Raw genomic sequence first — 12,154 nt, forward strand, 5'->3', positions numbered from 1 at the left:
CCAGCCCCTGCCTGCTTCCAGAGTTTTACCTGTCGGTTAGGGTGTCCTCCAGCTTCACTTCGATCTGCAGCTTTTTCATGTTTGAGATCATCACCCTGTTTTTCCATGAGTGCTTAGTATTGCAAAACATCTTAGAAAGCTTTAACTTCCTTCAAAAAGTACCACACAGTATCTATAGAATGTCTTTAGCGTGCTTCTAATCCAGTTTGTAAATTTGAAAGAAACTGCTTTGGTAACAGTGCGCATTCAGAGTTCAGAACTTACTCCAGGAATTTCATTAAATGACAGTTCTTTAAAGTAGAAGATGAGTTTTTATTTTCCCTGAACTCTAGGTAATATTTTTGCAACAAAGATTCTGCATCCTAATTACTAACAGTATCTCTGGAATAACTTATGATGGTATACTTTATCATTTTTATTTATTTATTTATTTTGAGATGGAGTTTCGCTTTTGTTGCCCAGGCTGGAGTGCAATGGCGCAATCTTGGCTCACTGCAACCTCTGCTTCCCGGTTTCAAGCGATTCTCCTGCCTCAGTCCCCCAAGTAGCTGGGATTACACGCATGCGCCACCATGCCCGGCTAATTTTGTATTTTTAGTAGAGACGGGGTTTCACCTTCTGGTCAGGCTGGTCTCAAACTCCTGACCTCAGGTGATCCAACCTCCTCAGCCTCCCAAAGTGCTGGGATTACAGGCGTGAGCCACCACGCCCGGCCTCTATCATTTTTAGTGATAAAAAGAAGGAAATATTACTAGGTGAGGTTTTATTTGTACTTTTTTTTGTTTTTGTTTTTGAGACCGAGTCTCACTCTGTTGCCCAGGCTAGAGTGCAATGGTGCGATCTCGGCTCACTGCAACCTCCGCCTCCTGGGTTCAAGTGATTCTCCCACACCTCAGCCTCCCAAGCAGCTGGGATTACAGGTACCCACCATCATGCCCGACTCATTTTTGTATTTTTGTAGAGACAGGTTTTCACCATATTGGCCAGGCTGGTCTTGAACCCCTAACCTCAGGTGATCCACCCACCTCGGCCTCCCGAAGTGCTGGGATTACAGGTGTGAGCTACCGCACCTGGCCTTTATTTATTTATTTATTTATTTATATTTTTGAGACAGAGTCTTGCTCTGTCATTCAGGCTGGGGTGTAGTGACATGATCTTGGCTCACTGCAACCTGTGCCTCCTGGGTTCAAGCAGGTCTCCTGCCTCAGCCTCCCGAGTAGCTGGGATTACAGGCGTGTGCCACCACACCCAGCTAATTTTTGTATTTTTAGTAGAGATGGGGTTTCACCATGTTAGCCAGGCTGGTCTCAAACTCCTGACCTCGTGATCCGCCCACCTCGGCCTCCCAAAGTGCTGGGATTACAGGTGTGCACGACTGTGCCCGGCTTTAATTTATTTTTATAAGACTAGTCAAGTGCAGTAGTGAGAAGGGGGAGAGAGTAGAACAAGGGTTCAGCCTGTAACCATAAACAATCAACTGAGATAACTCTACCTTCAGACCAACCAAGGTAAGGTTTATCTTACTGCATAGCTGGGCAAATGAACTTTTCTTTCCTGTGGAAATACTTCATTTTGACAACATTAACACAAGTACAGAAGCTACAGGGCCTAGTCCCATGTCCTTGAAGGCTGTGGTTCCTTTTTTTTTTTTTTTTTTTTTTTTATATTGAGACGGAGTCTTGCACTGTCGCCCACGCTGGAGTGCAGTGGCGCGATCTTGGTTCACTGCAAGCTCCACTTCCCGGGTTCATGCCATTCTTTTGCCTCAGCCTCCCGAGTAGCTGGGACTACAGGCGCCCACCAACATGCCTGGCTAATTTTTTGTATTTTTGGTGGAGACGAGGTTTCACCGTGTTAGCCAGGATGGTCTCGATCTCCTGACCTCGTGATCCACCCACCTGGGCCTCCCAAAGTGCTGGGACTACAGACGTGAGCCACTGCGCTCGGCCTGTGGTTTCCTTTTAATTGAGTTAAAATTACAGCCTGGAACTCTGAGGCTGTGGTTTTTTAAATAACGGGTGATGAGCTGCTCTCTAGGAGAATGTGATTAATATAACTGAATGGTCAGTTAGTTTCATGGTCTTATAAAGAAACCCAGACCCTAAGCCCCCGGATGAGCTCAAAGAAATTGTTCACTCTGCTTAATCACAGCAACTTTTCAGAAGCTGTTACGATCTACGCTGTAATGATTATTTCCCTCGGTACTGACCATCTTTGAAAGGGTTAATAGACTTACAGCATTCCTTCTTCTTCAAAACACCTGGCCCAAGTTGTCATGAGTTATTACCAGTTATTAATGGTAGGGTGAGGGTGGTTAAGGCCCTCTGTCCCCAGGCTGTCCTCGCAGGTTTTTTTTGTTTTTTTTTTTTTAATATGAGACAGAGTTTTGCTCTGTTGCCCAGGCTGGAGCGCAGTGGCGCGATCTCTGCTCACTGCAGCCTCAGCCTTCTGGGTTCAAGCGATTCTCCTGCCTCAGCCTCCCGAGTAGCTGGGATTACAGGCGCCCGCCACCACTCCCAGCTAATTTTTGTATTTTTAGTAGAAACGGGGTTTCACCATGTTGACCAGACTGGTCTTGAACTCTTGACCTAGTGATCCATCCGCCTCAGCTTCCCAAAGTGCTGGGATTACAGGCGTGAGCCACCGCGCCCCACCTGTCCTCACAGCTTTTATCCCACTTGATTAAATGCATCCAGTCAGTGGTTGCTTTTTCCCGTGATGCTTTTTTAAATAGATAAGATTGAATAAGGCACACAATCGCTGCATATTCCTGAATAATATCTTTCAGATGTGTGCTCATCATACATGGACAAATAGAAATAGAACTTTCATTCTGTAGTCTCCTTTATTCTGAGTGTGTGTCACTGAGGGTGAGTGTTCAGACTGGTGTACATGTAGCAACTGTTTGGCAGAGGAAAAAGCTGTCTTTGTTGTCCGAGATTTTGATTTAAAAAAAAAAGTCCTGAGCTATTTTATAGTTGCCTATGTCTTACATGATTAACTAAGATGTATTTCCTCTTTCTAATTACAGAAATCCATAACCATCAGCCTTGTTCAAAACTTTTTAGGTAAGCCACGTGTAAGCTTTTAGTCCTTATTAAAAGGATTGATTGATTAAAAAAACTAGTGAATTTTGGCCTGTAGCTGATTGTGGCTGTAAAATCATGAGGGTACCCAAATCCATGTATTTATTGAGTGCTGTGTACACGGCACTGTGTTAGGTTAGGAAAAGGGAAGGGGAGAGTGTCAATTGTGGGCTTAGTGATTTAGAATGGAAGTATTTCCTCTTAGCCTATCAAGGGCTCTTCAATTATAGAGAACAAAGTTAATCAACATAAAATAATTCAATGGATGTTCTTAATGAGGAATAAAAAATGTTTAGTGTTCAACTTTAAAAATGTAAGAAAAAGGAGCATAAAACGTTCTTTTTGTGTTTATTGAAGTGAATACAGTAGTCCCTGCTTATCCTCGGGCAATATGTGGCAAGACTCCAGAAATCATGGCTAGTACTGAACCCTATCTATATGTACCATGGTTTTTCCTATATGTACATACCTCATGAAGTTTCACTTGTGAGTGAGGCACAGTAAGAGATGATTGAAGTTATGTGAATGTGTCCACTCACTCTCAAACATGTTTGAGAGATTGACCAAGGGTAACTGAAACTGGAAAGTGAAACCACAGATAAGAGGGGGACTACTGTATACACCAATGCCATAGTATGACCAACTAAAGGACAGAACGAAAAAGAAATGAAGGGAGAAACGTTCGGAAAGGAGAACGCGTACAACAGAGAGACACCTGGAGGGAAAAGAGTGAGGAAGAGAAAGTCCAGGGTCTCTTACTCACTGGACTTCCCCCCAAACCACCACCAGGCCTATGCCTTCTTTCTCAGCCCCAAACCCTTCCACCTAATGGCTGGGATCATTATTTCAACTCTGTGTTTCAAAAAACTCCCTGAGACCCAACTTCTTACCCCTTTCCAAAAGCCAGGCCACTATTTCCCTTCTAGCACTGCCCACACGAATACAATCAGCGTTCTTGATCAGCACTTCCTTCCGTAACGCCAGCCAGCCCTTTCTGCCTGCCTCTTCCTGCTGTTCCCTGCAGTTTTCACCCTGACCACTCTCCCACTGTCAGCTGGCCCAAACACCTGGCCCCCTTGCACCCAAAAATCCCTGGGGACTTGTGTCATATTCACTCTCGCACATCCACCCCCACCTATTTGATTGCTTCAGAGAATTGTCACCATGCAAGATGGCTACCTATAAATGAAGCCATCAGTTGCTGAGAACCTCGCCTCTTTTAGATTTACACATAAGCGAAACAGGAATGGGGAAGCAAGACGAGCAGCCAGCAGTTCGTTTGAGAGGAATCTCAGAGCAAGTGAAATTGTTTGGCTCTGGTTCACACATTGCTTCTGTCTGGTCTACGAAGGTGTCTGATTTGGTCTTGACTGTCCAAAGCTTCACTAGGTGTACCCTGCCTCAGCCTTCTCAGGGATTCATTAAAATACTGTCAGCAAAGTAGTACCAGAACAAGGACTTGAGTTCAAAGAATAGACTCAGTTGGCTGGGTGTGGTGGCTCACACCTGTAATCCCAGCACTTTGGGAGGCCAAGGCAGGCGGATATGAGGTCAGGAGATCCAGACCATCCTGGTTAACACAGTGAAACCCCATCTCTACTAAAAATACAAAAAATTAGCCAGGTGCGGTGGCGGGCGCCTGTAGTCCCAGCTACTTGGGAGGCTGAGGCAGGAGAATGGCATGAACCTGGGATGTGGAGCTTGGAGTGAGCCAAGATCGTGCCACTGCACCCCAGCCTGGGTGACAGAGCGAGACTCCATCTCAAAAAAAAAAAAAAAAAAAAAAAAAAAAGAATAGACTCAGTTATTAGAGCCAAAAGAAATCTTAGATAACATCTGTCTATTCCAAACTCCTTATTTTGCAAAAAATGGAATGGAAACCAGGTGAAGTGACTTGCCCCAGATCATATAGTGAGAAACAGAACTGGAGCTGAAGCTGGAGCTTGTGTCTCTTGCCTTCCAAGTCAGTGGCTTTTTTTGTTTTTTTGTTTGTTTTTAACCATATCTTGAACTCCTTTCTGGCTTATAAGGCCTGGGTTTATGGTGGTAGGAAAGAGGTAGAGGTGTGGCTTTCCCAAGCCCACGTCCAGTGGTAGAGGAGGCCCACGCATCATTATACCTGGATGCACACCACGGGATCCTGGTCACGTTGGTCTCTTTTGGAGGTGATTGTATTAGGTTTGAAGCTAGCCAGACCTGGCTTCAAATTCCAGCCCTTCTGTCTACTAGCCCTATGATTTAGAGGAAGTCACTTGGCCTTGGTGTGTTTATCTACGAAACTGGGAATAAAACTTGTGGAATTGTTGGGTCAAACTAATACCTCCCAGCACTGAGGCAAGAATGGAATGAAACAACCTAAGAAAGTAGGCAGCCCAGTGTCTTCTTCCACATCCCACAAATGTTTATTTCCCTTCTTCGTTGCTCAGAAAATGAGCTGCTACGTTATCTTTTTTTCATAAGTAATTGATACCTAGAAACAAAGAAAAGATGTCACAGCCATTTGAAACCCCACATTTTATAATTAGTTGCTATCAGCACCTCCCACATGTGGAAGTAATATCTTTTGAATGTAGCAATCTCTTGAGTATTCTTCAATGCAAAAGGTACCTCATTTCAGAAAAGCATTTGGACTGATTTCTCTTTATGTACCTGTGTAAACCTGTGTAAGGTGAGAAATTAGGTCTTCATTAGGGTTACCACAAGCACTTGCAGCTAAGCACGTCTATGTCACAATACTATGTGGTTTTAGTAAAAGATTTTTTTCTCTTAAACAGTTTTTATGACTACGCAAGCAAAGTGAATGAGGAGAGTTTGGACAGGATTCTTAAAGATCGGAGAAAGGTATGTTCTGTTTGTTGCCCAGTATGATTCTGAAATCGTTCCTTATCACTCAAAAGCTAAAACCAGACAGGAATGTAAAATGGAACAATAAGATTTCATGTTAATATGTAAGAGTTTTGTTAACTTACATAGATTTTTTGATATATCAATAGAAAAAAATTTAGATATTTATAGCATGATACCATTATTATTACATGCCTGTAATACCAGCTACTCAGGAGGCTGAGGCATGAGGATTGCTAGAACCCGGGCGGCAGAGGTTGCAGTGAGCCGGGATCGCACCACTGCGCTCCAGCCTGGGAGACAGTGCGAGACTCCATCTCAACTTAAAAAAAAAAGAAAAAAAAAAAGTTGAACAGAGGTGTTTTTCCAAAAGGTCATGTATTTATTATTTCTATCAACATTTGCATATGATGTTCTAGTTATGTATAGACTAGGTAAGCAAGTCTGAATACAACTGAAAATAAACCAAAGTTTTATTGTTGCAGTAGTGTCTAATAATGCCATTTGTAATTTACTGTGTTATACTATGTATGGGTTTTACTTTTTTTACCTTGGGATATTAATTCTATAAAAATAGATCCGTTACTAACCATCTCTTGAGGAAGAAAGTACCAATAAAAGTTTTCAACTTGTCAAACAGGAATCAAAATGCCATTATTTAACAGTGTCAGGAGTAAGTGCAGTTATATTAAAACAACAGCCTTTCTAATGTACAGGAGCAGGTAAGGATAAAAGGAAGGACAGGAAGTGTGGAAGGATAGGTCAGAAGAAAGGCAAATGGCTTTATGCATGATGGTAAACTCCAGAGGTGCCCCATCCTGTAGTCTAACCAAGCTGCCTGCCCAACCAGGAAGGGGTGTTAAAGCAGCCACAGGCATCTCATACTAGTGATTTGCCTGGGAGCAGACATTCTGGCATCTCTTAGCAGCCTGTCCCTCATCTCTCAGATGCTGCCTTACCTCCTCATTTTTCATATTTTAAATTATGAATCTTTATTATACTTTTTTTTTAAGTTTTTTATTTTTTTGAGATGGAGTCTGGCTCTGTCACTCAGGCTGCAGTGCAGTGGCACGATCTCGGCTCACTACAAACTCCACGTCCCAGGTTCAAGCAATTCTTCTGCCTCAGCCTCCTGAGTAGCTGGGACTACAGGGGTGCGCCACCACACCTGGCTAATTTTTACATTTTTAGTAGAGATGGGGTTTCACCATGTTGCCCAGGCTGATCTCTAACTCAGGTGATCCACCTGCCTCGGCCTCCCAAAGTGTTGGGATTATAGGCATGAGCCACCACAGCCAGCCATGAATCTTAATTATACTTTCTAAAACTAAAATTTGTTCTATAAAGATTCTTTTTGGAGCACAATTTTCTAGAGCACTAACTACATATTAGAAGTACCAGGAAGTATTTTTTAAAAACAGATTTCAAATTTTTATTTTATTTGTATTTATTTATTTTGAGATGGGGGTCTCATGCTGTCCCCCAGGCTGGAGTGCAGTGGCATGGTCATGGCTCACTGCAGCCTCGACCTCCCAGGCTCAGGTGATCCTCCTTCCTCAGCCCCCCAAGTAGCTGGAACTACAGGTATGCACCACCACACCTGGCTAATTTTTTGTTTTTAGTACAAACGGGGTTTTGCCATGTCGCTCAGGCTGGTCTCAAAGTCCTGGGCTCAAGTGATCTGCCCACCTCGGCCTCCCCAAGTGCTGGGATTACAGGTGTGAGCCACTGCACCTGGCAGATTTCAAAATTTTAAGTGAGAAAAATGAGTAACGACCATGAACAGGAAATTCACAAGAGAAAGAAGAAATCGGCTGGATGCGGTGGCTCATGCCTGTAATCCCAGCACTTGGGGAGGCCGAGGCAGGTGGGTCACAAGGTCAGGAGATTGAGACCATCCTGGCTAACACGGTGAAACCCTGTCTCTACTAAAAATACAAAAAATTAGCCAGGAGTGGTGGCACGCGCCTCTTGTCCCAGGTACTCAGGAGGCTGAGGCAGGAGAATCGCTTGAACCTGGGAGGCGGAGGTTGCAGTAAGCAACTGCACACTGCACTGCACACTCCCACCTGGGTGACAGAGCGAGACCCTGTCTTGGAAAAAAAAAAGAAAGAAGAAATCCACAAATGGCCAAGAAACAACTGAAAAGATACTCTATCTCAATCAGGAAACACAAATTGAAACGAGATACTATTTTTTGCCCATAACATTGGCAAAAGAGTAAAAAGGTTAGTAATATCCAGTGTTGGCAAGGCTGCGGGTAACGGGGAAGCAGTAGTTGGTGGAATCTAAATGAATACAGAGATTTGGGAGGACAGTTTTGCAGTCACCGAAAGAATTTTGAATATGCCATTTCACCTCTAGGAATCTGGCTCAAGAAAATAATTTTACATGGGCACAACAGTACAAAAACCTGGAATAACTGAACACTTGAACTCTGTGCGGGGCCATGTTCTGCACACTTCACATGTATTGATACATTTAATCCTTGCACCAGACCCGCGAGGCAAATTGCTCATTTTATAGTTGAGGAAACTAAGGTTAAATCATTTGCTTAAGGTCATCAGCAATTCATGATGGAGCCATGGTTTAAACCAAGCCGTCCGGCCTCAATCCAGTGCACAAGGATGTTTGTTGTTTGGTTATTTTGTAGGGGGGATTTTGAAAGCAACCTAAATGTCCAGCAGTGGGGAACAGTGAAGTCAGTTCTGTTGGTGCTTCCATACTATGGGAGATGAAGCAGTCCTTACAAAGAAGGAGAGACGTTTTCATGTAATGACATAGAAAGATCTCTAAGTTATGTTACATGAAAAAAAGCAGTATTGTAGTTTGAGCCCATTTTATATAACAACAAAAGCCTGAGTGGGTGTTCAAATACACAGGAAACGATCTGAAAGGATGCTAGTCAGACTTGGGAAAGGGAGTGAATAAAGGGTGCGGGTATCTATTGATGAAGGAAGAATTTATTTGATAAGGTTTTTTTTTCTTTTAATGACTATGTATTTTATAATTGAAAATAAATTGAAAACAAAGACTCTACAGCCAGGCGCGGTGGCTCATGCCTGTAATCCCAGCACTTTGGGAGGCTGAGGCAGACGGATCACCTGAGGTCAGGAGTTCAAGACCTGCCTGGCCGACATGGCAAAACCCTGTCTCTACAAAAATACAAAAATTAGCTGGGCATGATGGCGGGTGCCTGTAATCCCAGCTATTCGGAAGCTTGAGGCAGGAGAATGGCTTGAACTCAGGAGGTGGAGGTTGCAGTGAGCTGAGATCGCATAATTGCACTCCAACTTGGGCGACAGAGCAAGACTCCAACTCAAAAAAAGGAAGACTCTACTATGTAATCTTTTCAACAGTAGGTAGGGACACATTTGTAAATTAATTTTGGCATTTTTAAGAAGGTTTGCTGTTTGAGACACAGAAGGCCACTCGTTGGTTGCTATCTAAAGTTGACTGCTTTTTCTGCGGCCAAGAGTCTCAAAACAGTTAAAAGTTGGTCTCTAGTTTTGATTTTTTAGAATTTTGTGCTAAAACAAATGTTTGTGTTCTCCTTTGCAATTAGTGATACGAGTTTGTTGCTTCACTTTACTTGGAAAATATGTTTCATTTCCATGATATTTGTTGAGAGTGGGAGCTATATATTTCCTTTGGTACCTTATAGAAAGTATGAACTCTGTAAGGATTTTTTTCAAAAATCTGAATTTCCAGCACAAAGACAGAGATGATATATATACCTTAGATTTCAAAAAAAAGCTTTATAATTCTTGTTTGGATTTTTTCCCCTAGGATAAGTACAAAATTGTATCATTACCTCAAAAGGGTGGTTATATGACCCACAAGGTACATGTAAAATGTTAGGCTTAAGATAGAGGCTAATGTTTTTGATAAGAAAATCCCCCAGTAGGTACAGTTTGGTCACAGGCTGAATTACTATTCTGGCAGAATCCATATGTGCTTACAATGTTTGCACAAGCCTCGGCTTTTAGGCTAAGGCCAAACAAAGCAAGTAAGGAGGATTCGTGCTTTCCGGAAGCTCTGAAATTGTTAACAGTAACTGAAACAGCCATCCTTGTATCATCATAAGGCCAAAAGAACACAAGCTAAAGACAATAAACATGCCCATATTGGGATGAAAATGTAAGCAAATGTCTAGAGTAGAGAATAGTCTATGGTCTGTGGATAGAATAGTCTGTATGAAAAATTGGCTGAGAAACATAAGCAGAGACAAGGTTTTAGGGAAAGATATCCATAATTCTTCATCATGTCCCAAATATAGCTATGCAAAATGTGCTTTTCAACATCAGTGACTTAGTTTCTCAGCTTTGCAACTAGTTTGTTCGTTAGCTCTAAAAGGTAGAATCAAAGATATCACCAATACACATTAATTTGGCATCTCATCCTTCATTGATGAGAATGACAGGAGAATCTGTTTTGTTTTGTTTTGTTTTGTTTTGTTTTTTGAGACAGGGTCTCGCTCTGTTAGCCACCCTGGTACAATGGCATGATCACAGCTCACTGTAGCCTGGCCCTCCTGGGCTCGAATGATCCTCCTGCCTCAGCCTCCTGGGTAGCTAGGACCACAGGCATGTGCTTTTTAAATTTTTTGTAGAGATGGGGTCTTGCTATCTTGCTCAGGCCGGGCTCAAACTCCTGGGCTCAAGTGATCCTCCTGCCTTGGCCTCCCAAAGTGCTTGGATTACAGTAGTGAGTCACCACACCCAGCCAGAAGAATCTATTTAAAACTGTTGGCATCTATCAAATCAATAAGCTATTATATGCCAGGCACTGTGGCTCAGGCCTGTAATCCCAGCACTTTGGGAGGCCAAGGCTGGCAGATCACTGGAGGTCAGCAGTTCAAGACCAGCCTGGCCAACATGGTGAAATCCCATCTCTACTAAAAATGCAGCTGGTTGTGTCAATACACTCCTGTAATCCCAGCTACTTAGGAGGCTGAGGCATGAGAATTGCTTGAACCTATGAGGTGGAGGTTGCTTGAGCCAAGATCGCGCCACTGCTCTCCAGCCTGGGCCACAGAGCAAGACTCCATCTCAAAAACCAAAAAAAAAAAAAAAAAAAAAAAAAGGCAGCTGGGAAAAAAAATGAAATAAAATAGTTCGAATTGGCATAACTGAAAAGCACTATTAGTCATCCGATAGCCACTTGCAAGATTCTGCTAGTCAATGAGTATTTCATGAAAACAGCCAGTGTGCTGAGCACTGTTCAGGTCTTTGCAGAAAGGCAGGGGAAGTGTGGGGCATGCCTGAGGTCTGCTAAGCAGGTAATTCCAACATTCCAAGTAGGAGTCGGTTACAGAGTATTGAATCTTAGAATGAAATGTGCCGTGTTCACATACATCAATAGCTCTATCTAATTGTATCCAAGTTTTCTTGAAAGGAAAACTACTTTTACCTTTTTTATGGCCACCATCATGTCTAGTGTTGAATGTGAAAGTTAGTGTTGCCCAGTAGAAAGAGGCAGGCATCTTGATTCCACATCTTGGCTGTTACTCATGAGCTCTGTAACTTCGGACAAAACATCTCTTCTGTCAGATTATATGCTGAGGCCAGGCACAGTGGCTCAATGCCTGTAATCCCAGCGCTTTAGGAGGCTGAGGCAGGTGGATCACTTGAGGTCAGGAGTTCGAGACCCACCTAGCCAACATGGTGAAACCTCATCTCTACTAAAAATAAATTAGCCGGGCGCGGTGGCACATGCCTGTAATACCTGCTGCTCGGGAGGCTGAAGCAGGAGAATCGCTTGAACCCAGGAGGCAGAGGTTGCCATGAGCCAAGATCATGCCACTGCACTCTAGCCTGAGTGACTAAGCAAGACTGTCTTAAAAAAAAAAAAAAAAAAAAAAAAAAAAAAAAAAAGATTATACCCTGAGAGAAAGGCTTGGGTTTTCTTTTTATTTAAGGGATATCAGAATTAATTGCTTTAATCTATGGGAAGATATGTTTTATGTTCAGTAGTACTCCTTGAGTCAGGAACTATTGCTTATTTCTTTGTTCTCTATAGTTCTTTGCATGTGATATTAACTCAATGGAGAAAACATTATTCACTTAGAGTGGTGTAATAATTAGTGAAAATATTTGTGACAATGCTAGCCTCAGAAAAAGTTGGCTTACTTTCTACATGAAAATGTCAAAACAATCTCAATTTACTGTTAATTTTAATTTTAATATGACACTAATAGGTTTAAACTACCTTTGCTTCTTAAA

General features: G+C 42.6%; 1 protein-coding gene across 1 annotated transcript in view; it reads left to right on the forward strand.

Moving 5' to 3' along the window:
- Window positions 1-12,154, forward strand: part of ABRAXAS2 (abraxas 2, BRISC complex subunit) — a 34,899-nt gene that overhangs the window by 11,658 nt on the left and 11,087 nt on the right. Inside the window, exons 3-4 of the mRNA XM_002821246.4 lie at window positions 3,032-3,068; window positions 5,861-5,927. Of these exons, the coding sequence (XP_002821292.3) occupies window positions 3,032-3,068; window positions 5,861-5,927 (104 nt within the window). The remainder of the gene's footprint in view (window positions 1-3,031; window positions 3,069-5,860; window positions 5,928-12,154) is intronic.

This window comes from Pongo abelii, chromosome 8 (genome assembly GCF_028885655.2).
Source record: "Pongo abelii isolate AG06213 chromosome 8, NHGRI_mPonAbe1-v2.0_pri, whole genome shotgun sequence".
In the NCBI taxonomy this organism is placed as follows: domain Eukaryota; kingdom Metazoa; phylum Chordata; class Mammalia; order Primates; family Hominidae; genus Pongo; species Pongo abelii.